Source organism: Heliconius melpomene, chromosome 16 (genome assembly GCF_056956725.1).
Source record: "Heliconius melpomene rosina isolate 202511_hmr_F chromosome 16, ASM5695672v1, whole genome shotgun sequence".
Lineage (NCBI taxonomy): Eukaryota > Metazoa > Arthropoda > Insecta > Lepidoptera > Nymphalidae > Heliconius > Heliconius melpomene.
Genome location: NC_140404.1, coordinates 12,040,848 through 12,060,524, shown reverse-complemented (window position 1 = coordinate 12,060,524; position 19,677 = coordinate 12,040,848). Strand labels below are relative to the sequence as shown.

At 36.6% G+C, this 19,677-nt stretch overlaps 1 protein-coding gene across 6 annotated transcripts; it reads right to left on the bottom strand.

The window, feature by feature from the left end:
- Positions 1 to 534: 534 nt before the first annotated feature.
- LOC146531113 (uncharacterized) lies at positions 535 to 18,327 on the bottom strand. Of its 6 annotated transcripts, XM_085199197.1 has the most exons (8): positions 17,980 to 18,095; positions 16,418 to 16,600; positions 15,808 to 15,937; positions 15,355 to 15,482; positions 4,269 to 4,368; positions 2,735 to 2,905; positions 2,258 to 2,387; positions 535 to 2,097 (listed from the first exon to the last, which is right to left on the bottom strand). In XM_085199197.1, the coding sequence occupies exons 4-8, from the start codon at positions 15,408 to 15,410 to the stop codon at positions 2,000 to 2,002; spliced, it is 555 nt and encodes a 184-aa protein (XP_085055323.1). In that variant the 5' UTR covers positions 15,411 to 15,482; positions 15,808 to 15,937; positions 16,418 to 16,600; positions 17,980 to 18,095; the 3' UTR covers positions 535 to 1,999. The 6 variants fall into 6 exon arrangements, with proteins under 6 accessions (XP_085055323.1, XP_085055324.1, XP_085055325.1 ...); XM_085199198.1 differs by lacking the exons at positions 15,808 to 15,937; positions 16,418 to 16,600; positions 17,980 to 18,095 and adding an exon at positions 14,052 to 14,184; XM_085199199.1 differs by lacking the exons at positions 15,808 to 15,937; positions 16,418 to 16,600; positions 17,980 to 18,095 and adding an exon at positions 14,052 to 14,181 and having other exon boundaries at positions 15,355 to 15,471.
- Between the last annotated feature and the right edge of the window lie 1,350 nt (positions 18,328 to 19,677).

The window sequence follows — 19,677 nt, the reverse complement described above, 5'->3', positions numbered from 1 at the left end:
TGTTTTTTAGATTCATTCTGTAATGAATCTAAAAAACATTATCAGTATTAAACTATCCTTCTTTCCCCATAGAATCCTTTAGTTTAAATATAATGTTAAAATATAAACACAAACAAAAAGGAGCTTCACAGAGCACTCTGGAGCCTCACGTCACGGAAATGAAGATGCTGAGGTGGATGTGCGGCGTAACGCGGTCTGACCGCATACGCAACATATTCATTCGAGGTAGTCTTGGGGTCCGTGACGTAGCGGATAAGCTCCAAGAGAGTCGCTTGAGATGGTTTGGCCACGTTACGCGCCGGCCTAAGAACTATGTCGGACGCAAGTGCCTTTCTATACTAGTTCCTGGGGCGCAACCTCCCGGACGCCTAAGGAAGCGCTGGTTGGATGTCGTGATGCAGGACATGAGAACCAATGGTCTAACCACCGAGGACGCAAAAGATCGTGCAAAGTGGAGTAGGTTAAGTAGGAAGGCAGACCCTGGCAATAGCCGGGATTAATGCCAGGAAGAAGAAGATAAACACAAACAAAAAATAATTTGAAAAATATTTATTTGGCGTAGACTGCATTTGACTGACACTCGTTAGTCTATTAAATACACAAGAACATATTACGTCATACTATGTACAATACACTTATATATAATTATAGAAAAATATGCTCATCCTACTTACTATAAAATGTAGACTACTATATTTGAACCAGTACCTCGTTCATACCGTAAGGCCATGTTGGCGCAATGGGAAAGGAATTATTTTCATTTCCTCGCTCTAGTAATATGACAATGCACGGCGTTATGTGCCGCCTGGCAACACTGCCACGAGTTCGAACGGAAAGCGGAGAACAGAGTGTCAAGGCACTAGCTTCTCTTGGCTTACCTTTATTCCTTGGTACAATCTTAATCGTTGACTTCACACAAAACGTAGCAACAAGAAAAAAAATCTATTAACAATATGTATTATGTAAAGGAAGACACTTTTAAAATATTTTATACATAACATTTCAATATGCTTATAATTATCACACTTTAAAATATTACAAAAAATATATTTGATTAACCTTTTACATAATGTTCATTACTTCAAGCATATTATACATATTACATGAAGAACATGCTATTTATTATAATATTCTTCACTCTTTTTGATATTAAAAATACCTAACGGCCACATTTAAAATGATGGTAACTAGCTACTACTGGCGAATCAGATTATTTATTTGTTTGTATATTTAATTAAAAAAAAAACCTATTATATAGTGATTGATTAATTAGAAAAAAAAATTATAAATTGCATACTTATGCAAGCTTTTATTTGACTTGCCATCTAGTGCATGTGAAATCTTGGAAATTCAATTTAGCACACTTCCCAGTGGCCGATTGAGCTGATATTGAAATATTCGATTTAAAATTTGTAGTTATCAAAAATATTGTTATATACCCTTCTACAGCTAAGATTGTTTGCAAAAGCACTTTTAACTTTACTTTTTAAGGGTTTATTTCGATATATTTTTTTAACATTTTTACTAGCACCTTTAACTTATTTTTACCAAACAAATATATATGAGAGTGTATATTTATTTGTACGTTTCGTCAGACTTTTCATTGGCTCCTAAATTGTCTTCTAAAATGTATAATAATCTAATTTAGTTGATTAATATTTAAATCTCTGATTCTACGTATCCAGAGAGAGCTTCGCTAAAAGATAACTTATCAATCACGTATATTAGTTCCTCACTAATCTCGATAATTGTGTAAACTCTATCGCAGCGTTACTAGAGGAGCACACGTACGTCCTTAAATGTTCTGAAGCGGAGATCACTACATTCTTACTGTCTAATCCTTAAAACTACTAATTATTTTGGCGTATTTTTAGCAAACAATTAACTGCCTATTACAGTTACGGGCCGGGTCTACTTTTGACAGATTATCGTTTAGCATAAGTTCTCTATCCAGATTTACACATACATACATAATCAACAATCGTGTATATTTGTAATATTAAACAGCGTCTTGTTCCCGCGTGTACTTCACAGTCCCGTCGCGTTGCATCTTCACTATGGAGCTCCAGATGAGAATCACCAGGTAGATTTGTACCACTGGAATTATGTAAATACATTTTCTAATTATAATATTCATATTTCTCAATTGATAGTGTGAGCTAGACACTACGTAAAGAGCATTTCGCATATCAGGTTTTCTGTGTATAACAAGCATGGCCGACAGAATGGGCTCTTGATGGCATGGCAAAATACTTACTTAATTGGAATAAAATTAAGAAAAGTTCGCTAGCGGTCTCCTTGGTGAGGAACGCGAGGCTGTATACGAAGCCGATGATTGAAAACACGATCTCAAAATATAAGTAAATCTTCATCAGCAACACGTGTTTCTGAAAAACAAATATAAAAATCATATTTAATCGAATATTTCTTTAAAACTTTGTTTTTTTATTACGTACAAGAACTCATGTGACCATCGTAACTTCATAACCACTAACCACTCGATGAACAAGCAATAATATTATGTAAAATTACAGTGTTTAGAAAGTGATTCAGACGATGTGTTGGATTTTTTGTTGTGGCAATAAATGATATAATAATATCTTATTCCCGCACCTACAGCTAGATAAAGGGCACCGTTAAGCTCGTTCACCCCCTCCCCTTTGCCCCCCTCTACCCTGCCTGGTGTATGCGGGATACGGGATACACCTTAAAGACATTTTCAAATGTAACTTACCTTATGTAGAGCTACAATAAAAGTGACGGTCATAGTGACCTCCAGCACGAGGGCGACGGTGTCCGCGATCAGGCGCGGGTACTCGGACTCGTCTTGCAGGTTCTCGATGTCGCTGGCCCGGACCGAGGATATGTAGATTGACAGCAGCGAAGTCACCGCGAGTGTCAGCATCTGGAATCGGAAGTGTTCCATTATTACGATATGTCTATATCTATTACCAATATTACAATGAGAGAGTATGTATGTGTGGTACTGAGAGAGAGTTTGTTTAATTTATCACCCTAATCTCAGGAACTGGCTCGGATTGAAAATTAATTTTTATACAGAATATAACATGATATATTTAATTGAGGCCAGTCGTGCTGCAGGAGTGCAAAGAATGATTGCAAATGCGTTTAGTTGTGGGTTCGATCCCCACTCGAGGAAATGAATTATTTATTTAAATGTATATTCTCATTTCTTCGCTCTGGTGCCGAGGCAAAGAACGGCGTTGAGTTCCGCCTCTTAACGCACTTTGCCTCCAGAATTCAGTGGAAGTGAGGAAAGAAGTTTCTTAACACTAGGTTCCCTCTGCCATACCTGGTGTGTGCGATATATACTGTGTTACATATCATACGTAAACTGTGTCACGCGTCACACACAACTATTATATTTTATTATTCTTGTAAATGTTTGTTTGATTTATATTTATTTAATTGCAGAGATCGCAGTTCCTACAGGTATTTATTTTTCTAAAGTAGGACCGGAAGTGGAGAATGGAGTGACTCAAACTAATAGCAATTTTTTGACTGAGCGTACTCCGTTAAATGTGTATTACAAATAAGGATAAAAAACTAACAAAACATAGAATTTTTTTTTTCTTTTCTAAAAGATGAATTAACTGCGTTCCCTTTGAATATTAAAATTAGTAAGCAAAAATGTTTATTTTAGAATCAATTCAGAATCATTGAATACTTTCTAAAAAGAAAGCGAGAATGTTCATGGAAACTAGCGAATTTGACACCTTTCGTAAAGGAGTTGTGAAATATTGAACCGTCAATAGTTTTAATTGATTAAGAATACTTTTACAATAGTATTGGTTTTATTGGTCTCATCCTTAGATGTTAGATATCAGGCGACATAGGGAAACGTCGTTCACAATGATACGTTGCTTGCAACATTTGTTGTAACTTTTATACACCACTGATACTTTACTTAATAAAATATATTACACAGTATAGAACTATAGACTATCTATTGTGGGCGACGTTACTAAGACGAGACTTAATATTAAAAAAAAAAAAAAAAAACTTATTTATTTAATTTGGTTATTTACACGCTACAAAACAATAGTGGAACATTATTTCACAATTGCATTTGTAGCGAATAAATTGAGGGCGCTGATATAGCGTGTTTATACAGAATATAATAAGACTTGTGCAATACCCCTACAATATACTAATATTATAAAGCTGAAGAGTTTGTTTTCCCGCAAGGGTTTGTCACTTGTGAGACCATAAAAAATATAAATACACAAATACCAAATAATACTCACTAAATTAACATAAGCAAAAGCGATGAGGCCCTTCCTCAGCGGCAAGCAGAAGCAGCATTTTGTTAGTATTGGGATCTCCACGTAGCTGCATATCTTATCTCTGGAAAAACAGATAACATTTTTAAAACTTTATAAACTAAGTTGAGACCGTCGCTTCAGAGCGGAACAAGGTCTGACTGTAACTGCGATTGTTGTAGGTTCGATTCCCGCCTAAGCTGAGTCTAAGCTAACATATAATAAAACACAGTCCCCCAGAGACACCTCTGTGGCCAGGTACAGGACCGACCGACCCCTACATACCGCGCGAAGTAACGGTCATAGCTAGTCCTGCTAGAAACAGGAAATTGCCAAACATAATAAAATATTTAGTTAAGTTAAAGACAAATACTTAATTATCATTTTGTTTATTTAGTTAAATATTGTATATATAAGTAAATTAGGTACAACAAGATGTTATGTTCATATTAATTCTGAGAAGTGAAACAACAAAACGACTCTTGGAATGATAGCGTGTTATTATAATTAGTTCCTTATCGTGTTTGTTCAAAGTAAATTAATGAGAGAATGTTGATTACTTACTTATAGATAGAAACGACGTTTTTATAAGTAGGTCGTTGAGAAAATTGAATGTCTTGTACCACTTATTCTTATAGTGCTAATCGAACTGCAAAAACGCGGCGTTGAGTTCCGCCACTTAACATGCAATGCCCCTAGAATTCGGCAGAAAGTGTTACACCTGGGGACCCTACGTCACGTGCCCACGTGCCCACATCGACACATTAGCTTGTGTTCTTCGTACAATACTCGTACACTTTAATAGACGATTGATTTCCTTTGTTCATACAATCTAATGGCGTCATTCACGAGCAACGACGGTAGTATAAACAAATAGAAAATATCTATTATACGAAATAATATTAATATTATAAGTAACTTCTTTCGCTTCACGCTGTATCCCGCATACAGCAGGGAAGGCAGAGGGAACCTAATGTTAAGACACTCCGTTCCTCAATTTCTTCCGACATTTGCTGAGTGGCGGGATTCAACGCCCCGCTTTGCCGACTGAACTCATTATTATTGTATTATTATCGCTATTGCTTATCGATTGGGGCATTGTCAACGATTGTTCCACATAATGAATGGGGCATAAAGTGTCGGTCACGAGAAAGTGGCCCGCCAGCGCCAGCGCGGACCGTGTTCAATATAAATTAGATTTGAAGACGTTTTTGTATATTTGCTTAAAGGTTAATAGCCGGTTATCTATTCCGTCGAGGCGCAAGGGTACAAGCGCGTGACTGTCACTGACGGTTGCGGGTTCGATCTCCACTCGAGCAAATGAAGTATTTAATATTGTCATTTCTTTGCTCTGCTAACGAGGCAGGCCGAGCTTTTGAGCTCAGTCAGTCAACGCAATGTCTTGAGAATTCAGTAGAAAGTGAGGAACGGAAACGTCTTAATGGTTCCCAGGTTCCTTCTGCCCACTCTACTATTTGCGGGATACGGCGTGAAGTAAATAAAATAATTTAAAATTTCCGTTATAAAATGGTGACAGAAAAGGCACAGAGGTTATTAATACCTAGACTAGGAAATTGAAATTTGCCATGTAGGTAGGTAAGAGAGTTTAAGGAAGCGAGAAGAGAGCGTGAGAGAGAGGGGCACGATAAAATGAGATTTTACTTTTTCAGGTCCAGCAAAAAAGTTGCAGGCGACGAATAATAGAGTCATAATTTAAATGTAAGGTACACGCTGTGTCAAATCTCTTACGAAAATCAAACCTGTGACCCTCCACTCCACTGTGCGTTGTGAAAGCTTCTATTATCTATTGAACACCAAGTGAACCTTACATCGCGGCGGACAGCGGCGCAGTGTCTCACTTTAAGCGCGACGGTTGCGGGTTCAGTTCCCACTCGGGTGAATTAAATATTTTTATTTTCTCGTTATGGTAACAAGACAAAGTGTGGCGTTGAATGCCGCTATTTGACATGTAATGTCTGAAAAATTGAGTGGTGCGTAGAAATTTGCGTAACACTCTGTTCTCTTATAGCGGGATACAGTGGGAACCTATAAGCATAGATGCTTGCTCGAGCACGGTTAGTTTTCCAACTTATGGTAATTTACTTAATACTTGTTATACGTTTACGTTTATTGAGTAACATGAGAGCTCGTGGACGACGGCGACGTCGCGACACTATTGTAGTTATATGTCATTTTGTTGTTTGTTTACTCTCACGGCTTCTGATTTAATTACTTATCATTTACCGGCATGCTTACAGACAGACTTCACGCTGTATCCCGCTTATAGCCTGCTATGTGCGGGATACAGCGTGACGCTAAAGAAAATAACAAAACCAATTATAAAAGTTACTTAATAAATAAACGTAAAAACAGTAGTAAGCAGGTACGAACCAACCGCTTATTTAATATGATACAACCTCATGTGAATAGATGGGGGTCTTCCTTGTAATACGCTGATATAACATATTTATTACATGACGTATAAATTAGTAATGTTTATTATGTATGTTATATAATATCAAAAGAAGGAATATATATATATGTATTGTAAATCGATCTGTTAAATGATCTCCCAAAGAGCAGGGTAGGCAAAGGGAACCTAATGTAAGACACACCCTTCTCCGTTTTCCGCCAAATTCTGGAGACATTGCATGTTGAGTGGCGCAACTCAATGAATGAGGAAGTGAAAATATTAAATATTACATTTCGTCGAGTGGGAATCGAATCCACTATCTGTCACGTACTGTCGAAGTAAGTTTAACATATTGCAATAAGTAATTATTGTCTGTGCACGTTATCTAACCGCGCGGTCGTTACTTTACTAAACATTACCTACACGCTGTATCCCGAGTATACCAGGATACCAGGATCGACACTCAGTCCCTCCTTTTGGTCTATTTTTTGATACATTATAGCCCGTATTTAAAAACCGTTCTCAAGTGAAAGTTTGAGATCGATCTTGAGATGTCGTTTACATTCATAGATGTGTAATTTATGATTGAAAACAGCATCTCAAGCGATTTATAAGCACGGACGGATTTATAAGCCACTGTCTCTCAACACGAAATGTCTCGAAAATAAGATTGTACCTGCAGAACGGAGTGTCGTAACACTAGGTTACAACCCTCTATTTCCTTTGCTATAAACGGGATACAGCGACTGATACACTATCTATCGGGAGGAAGGACTCATCCTGGTTAATGTTGTTTGTTGTATCGATAACAATGAACGCATACTCGCTTTTCTCCCTTCCCGCACACAACAGCGTAGCGGCAGGACCCATTGTGGCAGAATTTAACCCAGTCAGCGGCATAAGGGGTACGACCGACTTGGATCGAATCCACACCCATCGCGTTACCTGACACTGTTCTACTTCACAACGATGGCTTCGATGTGGCTTGTGAGTGCGACTCCCATAAAGCAGCTAGAGCTTATGCTCTAACTTAAGGTTCTTTTTATCAATGATTTCAAACTAAAATTGACTTGTTGTCAACTAAGTCACGATAAGCGCCAGCAAAGTAAACTTGTAACACAAACAAAAAAGACATTATCTCAAAAATGATTCGACCATTTTCAATTAAACCATAAAATATCATAATTTTAATACACTTAAGATTTGATAAAGTTGAACAATGGTGGCGGCTGGCGGCTGGCGGCTCTCGCAACCGGTTTAAAATGTGAAGATTAATCGTTAATAAATCTGACCTTTGATTCTTTTGGTTAGGAAAAAACTTCAAATGGCATTCCTGATTTCGACAATTTTGATTTAGACAATTAGATGTCTCTGTGGCGCAGCTCGTACCTTTAATACATACGTATCATTGAACGCAAGACAACTATAATAAATAATGCAGTAAATATATGTCTGTAGTAATATTATAGAGCTGAGAGGTTGGTATGTACCGTCGTATCGTCATGCGTCGACATGTAAACATAACATTAGCAACAACGTAACCTCGTTAGGTTTCCTTTGATACGCACTAAGACATGTTGTTATTATATTTAAAACAACTGGTTTGGGTTATGAATAACAAAACTAAGCGAGACGTTAACTCTCATCGCTCAAACATATCTCAACTTACACAACTTAGAAGAAGTGCGGGCTGCGGGGACTTCCCGCGGGCCTACATTTATTAACTTTAGCTCCAAATGAAAACTTACGATACAAATAAATGAAAACCCCGAAAAGTTATTTTATCCTGAAACTGGCACGGAAGCCTCTGCCTCCGTGGGCGAGTCTGACTCGCACTACAAGTATATAAGAACAGAAATACGCACGAGTGCCGCCCTCTCCTCCTGTCAGAAGGTGGCAAATTTGTAATGATTCTCCGAAGCGCGTGGCTCTGGACGATACATTTAACTACCCTCCACATTGTATCAACACAAGCTCTTATCACCATAGTTATTGTGACACTAAATTGTAAATATTCTAGAAACTACTACAGGCCCCAGGGACTGCTATAGTATAGGAGTATGCTTATTGTTTCGTCGTCGGCGTCGTGAAGGAGCCCACGTTCAAATCGTGAGAACTGAACGTGATGTACTGTGGAGGTACTATATTCAATAGTCTTGATTTGCATTTAAAATGAATATCTATATTATATTAATATGCAAATATACATTAACCATGTTGTCTCAAGTGTACACTAGTGTTTACAAGAGACGCAGGTTCGAGTCCCCCTATGATCAATATTTTATTTCTAAATATTTTCCTTTCCTTAGTGTATAGAATGTTTGAGTACATTAATATTTATACTAATATTACAAAACTGAAGAGTTTCAGGTTGGATGAACTGATCTGAGTACTTACTCGCTCTAATTTAAAAAAAAATCGATCGGATAGTTCATTTCTCATTGAAAGCTAAAAAACCTCTACAACCTACTTCCAGAATTCGGCAGTAAATGAGGAACAGAGTGTCTCGACACTAGGTTCCAAGTAACGTAACCGTTTAGTTCCGCATCAGGTAATGTCGGTGTCATGTAATAGGTCGTAATGAGATAACAACTCGTGTACTCTCTGTCTACCGTCTACAGGTCTACACATGCTCTCTTCAGCCTTATATGAAAACATTTATTTTAAATATTATAAACTTTGTGTATAAAGATACAACATATTAGACAATAAAATATTTTTGAATAAATCCAGTCTCGTTTAGAGAAGTGTTTATTATAAAATATGTATGAATATATTTTTACTACATATTGTTTATGTGTATCTCAAAAAAAATGTGGAGTGTATGTGCACTCCTTCCGGTGTCTACATTTCGTTACTTCCAAGAATACATACACATAAAATAGAGATTTCTTTCTTGTAAAAATCTAGATAAAATACAACATATTTAACACGGAATTGGAATTTTTATGCATATTATGTACGTCCTCGCCGTTCGAAACTTATATATATCCAAACTATTCAGGGTACCAATTAGTTGATGATATAAAAACTAAAAAGAAACAAAATAATTCGTTGTATTGTCCTCAATAAACGTATAAAACTGCGATAATAACAACTAATGTGTGTTATACATAAATGTTAGGAAAGTCATCGTATTTTAAGAATAAATAAATATTATAATTACGGGCGACGACGTGTTATACAAAAATATTATTTAAATATTGTAAGTCGGTATAATTTAATGTGATACTTAAACGACGCCATCATAGCGCAATTCAAAATTAATGATTGTACATGATCGCCGTAGGTTCGAGTGGCTGTTTAACTATACTAGTCGTCGTCGTTAATTTTAAACTTGTAAACTCCAAGTTAAACTCTGTCTCGCTCCGCTACACTCTAAGTCTCTAACGTACCTAGTATCTCGATAAGAGAAGAGTTTAGTATAGATAATAGAAAAACAAAAAATTCTAATCAGTGTCTAATTTAGCAAACGCGAGAGCAGTGGCACATCGTCACGTCAGCCGACGCCACCTGTGTCCTGATACCAGGGTGTACCAGGGTTAGTTTACAACAGAGTAGAGCAGCGTGGAGTGGAAAACAATTTTAAATATTGCTTCCCGCTGTATCCCGCAAACATGCCCATTATAGTGCCATCATGTTAGTAAACGAAGTATATCACGATTATAGCGTTTCTAAAGAACGGGGCTTCCACATCCGCTTATACTAGTTTAGCGATTAGCCTCATTTTGCGACTTTGTCTTCGCAATTTTATCTATTTACTGTTTCTTTTTGCAGTATCCTTGAACGTATCAAGAGATGGAGTGACAGACAGACAACGACTGGATTTAAAAAATTCAACTAGGCATGGAGGTTACTTAGGGAGTTTATAAGCACTAAGAGACGATTCATGAGGGCGGAGAAATTAAAGTAAAAATAATTAATTACATATTATATGCATGTTGTTTCACGTTCCCTGTAACAATGATTCTTATAAAGCATTACATCATCACACTTAAGTAGGCAGGTGAGTGTTCAACATATTTTAAAACACTTTTTGTGATTTCTCAGAAGACCGACGAAGGCTTTAGTTACTTATTAATGAACGCAACCCGCAAAATGTTTGTTTTTGTACTAGTACTCGTATATATTGTATATGACATTGAAATGAATATGATAAAATTATAATATAGTTAAAAGGAAACTTAAAAATAATTTTTAACGGAAAGAAAAACCGACTTCTAACAATGAACTAAACGGTGAAAAATAATTTTACAAAGATTTTATAATTTTGAAGTCCAACCAACAGGGACCACACGGGAAGCACTACCTTCCAAATAAAAAAAATATCAAAATTGGCCCACACCATCAAAAGTTATGAGGTAACAAACATAAAATCCTCCTTTTGTTACAGAAGTCGGTTAAAAAACACGATTTTATCGTGCGTTATATGAATCCAAGTTAGAGCGGCTAACTAGAGACCTCTGGAGAAATGAACCTCTTCACACGATAGTCACAAGTAGGTAAACATAAAAGCGCGATAATTTTTGTTTTTCTCTATTTAATACCAAGAAGATTAAGAGACAGAGAAAGCTAGGATTCGAATCCGTCATGTTGTTCACTTTTCAAGTCTACATTCATCTAGAATGAAGACGTGCGTAGTCACTGGATATCTGTGCGGTAAATGTTAAGAAAGTGTTATCACATCAACTAAACTTATAATGTCATCAGCACTTTCTCTTCAACGGCAGTAATGTATATTATTTATTATATATAATTATACAATATGTTATTAATGCCTTCGTAGTGCACTTTTTATATTTAGGCTCATCTATACCTCTTATAAAGCTGAACCACTCGTACTGGCCGGCCTTTATAGGCTGTACCATAGTATATAGTGTTATAACACTAAGTACGGCCATGAGTAGGTAATATACGTACGGCTACCAACCCGCTGTCAACCCGGGCACGCGCACGCGCCCGCGCACGCGCACGCGCACGCGCACGCGCACGCGCACGCGCACGCGCAGGTCACTAAGCGTGACGGTCGTATCTGTGCTAATTGAAGGTCACTGGCACAATTTAAACGTATATTATGATGGTTCAATAATGTATATGTATGTACGCGCAGATTCGATCGTTACGTATACTGACGTATTATTTGTATGGCTCAGCTTTTGTATTGTACCAGAGCCAGAAAATAAATCAAGTGAGTTTTACTCAAAATAAGAACTTACATGCTTCATTAAATCAATGTTATACAATACGCACACACGCACACACACACACACATATATATATATATATGTATATATATATTGTAGGTGTAAGTAAAAATGCTCTATCGCCATTTGTTAATTAGATGCCTATTCAACTCATTTATTGCGTATTATTTTAATATGGACCTAAAGCAACCTGTAGATGTGACTGTAAACACGGTAGCTGCGAGTTCGACTCCCGCTCGGTACACCATTCCAAATGCAGGAAGTAGAAGTGAAGCGCCATTGTAAAATATATTTTTGTGTCATAGCAAGGAGAGATTTTGCATAAATAGTACTACATAGAATTAAACTATAGTCTCTACCATTTCCCCCCCCCATACAGTAACATTTTGACAATAATCCACCTTATCTAACTTGACTTAAGGAATCTATAATTAAACTTACAGTACAAATATAGCTATGAAACATAATGTCAAATTTTAACTCACAATCTATAGATTAGCTAAGCTATAAGCTTAGGTATTATATGTTCAACTTTATTACGATAACAACAATTCCCCACACACCGCCGCTTTCGAGACATTGCGTGTTAAGTGGCGGAACTCTACGCTGCATTTTGTATACCACACAAACGCGTAAATAATAATAAAATAAGAAAGTAATACAAATAATGTCTAATTAGCTACTCATTACATTAAAACGATAAAAACATACAATATATGATAAAATTACATAAATATATGAATCGTAAAACTAAAGCGTTTGTTTACATAATTAAACCGGAGACGGAGGCCGACTAATTGAGAGGGCAAAGATTACTTAATTGTTGAGATTTATAATTGACGTCAACGTGGCGCGGTGGAACAGTTTCTGATTGTTAAAGGAAGTTTGGGTTCAATTCCCAATTGGGAGAAAAATGAGCAACGAATTGTCTTAATTGCTTACGCCTGCTGTACGTATAAAAACGTAAAGACTAAAAAATATTACGCGGCGTTGAGTTCCGTGACACCTTATGTATATATAGTCCACTACTGTAGAAAACAGAGTGTCTTAACACTAGATTAGAAAAATATCATCCACCGTGCTATATACGAGAGAGCTAAACAAACTTATAATTATTGTTTGGAATTTGCCTTATCGCAGCGAGAGGAAGCGCTCGTAAAATCACTCAAGCGATTTTAACCTTATAATTGATTCTTACTTTTTAAGTAAAAAAAACATTTAAGTCATTTTAGAAGTTCATTTGCAATGGCTAAATTCAAACACAACAATCCCTACCTATATAAAATTACATATTTCTTCCTAAATATTTAATTTACGCATCCTTTTTATTTGAACCTGTACTCTTGGATCATTTAAACACTTCATTCAATTAATCTATGCATATGTTAAAATTTATCAAAGTTTAGATTTGTGTAATATGCTCTGATGAGAATGTAGCAAAGTCTTCATAATTGCAAGCGGTCGGTGTCCACCTTAACATTTAATGTATTTAAGTAAAGAATATTTCTTTTATAAAATAATAATAATATCGGATAAATATTAAGAGGCCGTCGTAGCCGTCGTGGGTACGATTGCCATTCGAGGAAAATATTATATTTGGATTTTTATTCCGTTCTGATAAAGAAAGTGAGGCGTTTAATTCCGCTACTCTCTCGAAAACTAGACAGTGCTCGGTGGACAGAGTGTTTTGACACTAGATCTCGTCTGCCTATCCTACTGTGAGAGATATAGTAGCCATTAAAACTATTACTACGTAAAGTATTGAAAGTCCGTTCTTAATTTGTTTTCTAAAAAAATATTAATTGCGTTTATCTGCATTAAAACCACATCGAATTATTTTCTCATGTTAATCTATACAAACGTATCGAGGTCCTAAATAACGCATAACACTGCAAAATATTACAAAAACAATATTCAACTTATAACATTTTCTCCACTGTTTATATATAAAAAAACCACCTAAAACACCGTTTTTTATTAAAAAAAAAACTTCAAAACACGTTCATAACCAACTTAGTTATTTAACCAACAATAACTAACGAGTGTTGCGCGTCCTGTAGCAACCTGTAGCGTCCTGCAGCAACCTTGAGACGCAAAACCACAAAATCACAGCAAAATAAAAGTAAAGAAGGGAAACTTTCGCCGACTTACTTGAAGTTGGCTTCGACGGCGGCCGACATCGTGCGTGCCTCCACGCGATTGTACGCTGACTGCCTGACTGCCTGACTGGTGAGCTGGTGACCGCGAGTGAGGAGTAGTGGAGTGGTGGATTACGCTACGGCTGCTGAACGGTTATTTCATATTCCGCTGTTATTATTAATGTCTTATATTCCATTAGAAAATATGGCCTATTATTATACATTATCATTTAGGTTCTCGTCTTTCTTTTAGCTTCGTTGAGTTCGAGTGCTAGGTTAGTTTTAGTCAGTATCGTACCATTTCGGAATCCAGATTAAATGAGCAATCTTATAAAGTTACTTGCTAAAACAGTGTAGTACATTTTTTTACAGCACAGTCGGTTAAAGTTGGGAGTATGTTTCAATCTTAAACTGTAATTTACAGAAGTCGTTACTACCATCTCTACCGTATCTCAATAGGAACAATTAAGAGTTGTTATTACCGTTTTATAATTTTTATGAAATAATTATTTTATTATACTCTCACTCATACTTATATTAACTTATTTATTTGAAATGTATCAATATTTTTTTTTGGTTTAGTGGTTAAAAACGTATCTTTGATAGAAATTTAGAGGTCAATTTCTTTTTAGAAACTCTTCGTTTGATTAGTATGTACTTTAAACTTGTCTACTTATTTGTGTAACGTACTCGTATACATGCTCATAAATATCTGTCTCTACATAGAGATGTACATTTCCAACACGAAGTGTTTTCAATTCAGAATGAAAGCGGAGAATATAGCGTCTTCACACTAGTTTCTCCATCGACTTTGGATGGGAAGTTGCATATTCATATACACTTTTAAGTTAATTAATAATTTAAAAGTAATTGACAACTGCAACAAGTGTTTTATCATCTACAACTCTACATTAAAGGTTCGTAATGAGACCGCAATGTTTAAAGTTTACTTGATTTGTTTCCTTTATTCGGTCTTCGCTTTACCAGTATGCTAACTATTATCGGTTTTAATATGTTATCAGCTTATAAATGATATTTTTTTAACATCACATATAGCAGATTGGACAGTGGGAACCCAGTGCTAAAACATTTCCGTTCCCCATTTTAGGTACGCCACATTCTGGATGCATTGCGTGTTGAGTGGCGTTGACATAAATATTCAATATTTCATTGCCTCTAGCGAGAATCGAATCTACAACTTGCGCATTACAATCCCACGCTCATATCTGTTTTTACTTATTATTGGTGTTAATTTGCTCTAAACTACGTACTATGTAAATGCGTGATATACATACAAATAAACATATAATACTTACAGAAGCATCTGTTCTAACATAACATAATTAAATGTGGTTTTCAGAGTGGGCCACATATTGCACCTCTCTGTTCTCTCCTATGAGGTGTATGACGTTGTAGACAAGCACTAACATATATATGTTCAGGCCTGCAATAAATAATAATAATAATTGCGGCGCTGAGTTCTGTATCAATTTGCATGTTTCAATTCTTAGCGGGAAGTATAGAAAGGAATTTGACAGTAGGTTCACTCTGTCTGCCATCATATGCGACTGTAACACGACGGCTGTGAATTCGACGCCTATTCGAGGGATGTACAGAAGTCTACCCTGAGTAAGCTCCCTAAGGTTTAATATTAAATACTTCTAATAATTTCGAGATTTAACTAAATATTTTCGAGAGGGGGTCCGAAAGGTAGTAGATACCGTCGTACCTACCTACTATACATAAAAAAGACAAAATATTCTGCTCACCTAAACAAATGAAATAAACAATATTCTCAATATATTCTCTGAAGTCGAAGTACACGAGGTCCATGCAAAGTGCCAACACCTGGAACAGCAGACCGCAGTAGAAGTATACTCGGAGTAACGCTCGATGTTTCTGGAATTATCACCTTTTTATATAACAATTTAATAAATAAAATGAAGATAATAGGGCGATCGTGGCGCAGTGGGCCGGGGGGATAATGATATTATAATTTGGCAGAAGGAGAACAGTACTAAGGGATTCCGTTCCTCATTTTTCACCGAATTCTGCAAGATTGCTTGTGTGTTGAGTGTCGGAACTCCACGCCGCGCTTTGCCTCGTCACCAAAGCGGAGTAAATTATAAAATGAAAAAATAAATTTAAATAAATATTAAGTGTCAACTAAGTGTGTCAATTAAGTGTCCCTCAAGTGGGGATCGGACCCATTACCATTCGCGTTTACAGTCACACATTTGTGCGCGTCGATATTTCAATTATTTTAGGTAGATAAAGTGCTGGTAGAAAAAAAATCCAGAATTGGGTGGAAATTGGAGAACGGACTTTCTTTTCGTCATTTCGGATGAAGCTCCTTTTTTTAAAAAAATTACAGCTTACCTTATGAGCACCAATTAACAAAATAATTGTCATAATAACATCTACCAAAAGAAATGTTATGGTAAGTGGTAGATGTACAACAGTGGTTCTGAAAACACCATCTTCTTCTTTCCCCTTTATTCCCGTCGTCAGTTCCTCAACTAAGAGGAATACGAGGAATGGGAATAACAATAAAGAGAAGACCTGTAATATGGTAAGAGAAAAGTTATTTTAAAAAACTTATAAACATTTTGAATGTAAATGGAAGTGAAAGCGCCTGTTGGAAACGTCGTCCAATTTTAATATATTTCCTAGAGCTGCGGGTTCATTTCGTTTCCTCGTTCTCCGCCGAATTTTTGAATTTTAGCTTTAGCCGTGCTTTGCTTTGATACCATAGCTTACCATCCTTTTCTGGAATCATTTTGGCATATTTCTGTGCCCCTATTTTAGAACCTCTGGATATATTTAGTTTTTAAATTATCTTCTTCTAGTAAGTTGTAAGCTTACACCAGAACCTCTAAGGTCATATATTTCTGAAGTTATGCGAAATCAAAGTTTTATTATTTCTACGTTGACTCTCTTGTATTCACTCACTGATAATCAAATTAGAACTAGAGCTTTCCAAGAACTGGAGAGCTGACCTCTATCACATGTAGGAATATCTCTGGGTCTGGAGTATCTGATCCTATCTACTCTAATTTGAACTAAACAAGTAAAAACCTGCATTCTGCAAAAAGTAATCAAATCTCTAGGTAAATCCGAGCCAGTTCTAAGGTTCCTAACTTGCTGCGATTTTTTTATAAATATAGTTAACTTCGATGTGATCGACCGTTAAACATTCTCTAAGCATCATTACGTAAGTCAACGGTCAAGTCATGCGTATTAAAGTTACTTATCCAAGACGGATATAAAGGAGGAAAAGGTGATCAACCAATACGAATATAATATTACTGTCAAGGCCGCCGTGGACTGCCCGTAACCGCGACGGTCCTCAACTGGGAATTGAACCTCTGAGCCTGTGCCCAGTATGCCCCTGCGCCACGACTAGCCTCTCTAAAAGATCTTATTAGGTCTATTAAGTTTCTTATCTTAATGTTTATTCTCAATTAAATTGAATAAAAGCTTGATTGAGTTAAAGTGAATTTCTCCCTTGACCCTTCCTCCATAGAAGACAGGCTAGTTGAGAGGAAACGTATATTTGTATCAATAAATAAACTCCAAAAGGCCACATAATACATAGTAATATAGGTTAAGAGTGCCACTCGTGCCATTAGATGAAGTTTGTAATAAGAAACTGTCGTTATATACAATTACCTAAGTATAACCATGAGACAGGCAAAAGAAACGATTGGATCATCTCACAGGGTAGGCAGAAAGAAACTAGTATGGAGATACTCCATTCTCCACTTTCTACCCAGTTTGTGAGACATTGCGTGTTGTGTGGCGGAACTCAACACAGAGATTTGTTTATAGACTTACCAGAGCGAGAAAACTAAAATAACTCTCACACTCTCACACTCTCCCGACAAGGAATCTAACCGACAGCAGCAGCATAATGAGTATTGTAAGAATATTATACTCACAAGATTGACATATCCAAATATTATGACACCTTTACGTAGCGGCACACAAAAGCAGCACCTTCTCATGACGGGTAATTTCAGACCAAAACTACACTTCATAGTATGGATGTAACTGAATAAATGTTAGCATGGACGCTCACTTCTCGAAGCAGACGCGCTTTAGCTGAAGACGAGTAGTTCTGAGGACGATCTAATATCCTTTGACCGCTAAATAGGATGTTTTCTTTACACTCGAATGAACTAAAATTTTGGAGTATCGTTAGTTTTTCTTTACATTGAAGAATTTTAACGTTACCTACTTGAATTAATGTTTAGGATTCCGCAATGGATGTTGAAATTGTATAAGAGATAAATATTTATTTGATATCTTTGTATATATTTAGAGAAATCTTTTCATCTGAGAGGATGTCGTCCAGTCACTACTGTTGTGTAAATTACTCAATTATAATAAAACTGTGTTTAACCTTCAACATCTGTTACATTTTCTGAATGATGAAATGAAGTTGAAATTTGAAATTTAAGTAGAAATTATGATGATAAGCATGTGACTAGTTCTAGGTTCGATTTCTTCTCGAGGAAATGAAATATATAGAATTTCCTTTCTTCACTCTTTCTTCACGCGCGGCGTTGAGTCATTCAGACTCAACGCCGCGCGTGAAGAAAGAATACACATACAAATTGAAGAAAGAGTACACATATAAATTGCCTCCAGAAACGGGCGGAAAGTTAGGGGTGGAATGTCTTAACACTATGCTCTCTTTGCCTACCCTGCTACAGAGGATGCTACGGGATACAGCGTGAGGCTGAAATAAAACCTATAAATTTAAAAATAGTAATGACTATTGTATTTCACAACAGGCGTTACAACACCTCCATGATAGATGGATTAAAAATATGAATATTATTAAAAAATGTTTCTATTTAATAGTGTGGCGAGTTCCGTCACTCAACATGTAATGTCTCGTTTCTGTAAGTAGCGCGGCAGGCTGATGTCGGACAGCGCTCTCAGGAACTCTCAGTGGCCGAGACCAATTTGCACTTCACATGTTTTTTTTTTAATGAATACTTTTATGGTTCAGATTTCCCTCCTGGTATAGAGTACCATAGTACCAGTGGCGTAGCTAGGGGGGTGCGAGCGGTGCGGTCGCACCGGGCATCAAAAGGAAAAGGGGCATAAAGTCGACGATTAGTTTGTTTTTTCTTTGTTTTTTTAGACCTTAGATCATTTTAAAGGGCATCAAGTCCTCTAAGCCGCACCGGGCATCAAAAGGAAAGGGGCATCAAAGTCGACGGTCACTTAGCTTTTTTTTTAGAACTCATCATCAGGAAAGGGGCATTAAGTCCCCTAAGCCGCACCGGGCAGCAAATACCCTAGCTACGCCACTGCATAGTACATTGTGTATCCATCTTATCTCGTTTAGAAATCCACCACAGCGCCACCACAAGTAAAAAGCAAATAAGATATAGCAAAATATTGCTATTATTTTACAAAAGGCGTTAAGAGATCTGTAGGTTAACCCCCTTTAAATATCAGAAATAGTTTTATATGTTCAAATAACTTAACTATATCTCTATATATAAATTAAATTTTTGGTAAGCGAGGTGTCAAGACACAAGGAACAAAATGTCTTAGCAAATGTCGTACGAGCATACAGACAGGATACAGACTGTAACTTCTAGTGTTCTTCTGTTCCCGTA

What these genes read in the sequence shown, in the direction of transcription:
- LOC146531113 (XM_085199195.1), bottom strand. Translation starts at nt 8,683, where the DNA reads ATGGTGATAAGAGCTTGTGTTGATACAATGTGGAGGGTAGTTAAATGT. An exon ending in TTATTGTAGCTCTACATAAG is followed by an intron (nt 2,388 to 2,734) that starts GTAAGTTACATT and finishes TTTGTTTTTCAG; the next exon opens with AAACACGTGTTGCTGATGAA. An exon ending in CTTAATTTTATTCCAATTAA is followed by an intron (nt 2,098 to 2,257) that starts GTAAGTATTTTG and finishes ACATAATTCCAG; the next exon opens with TGGTACAAATCTACCTGGTG.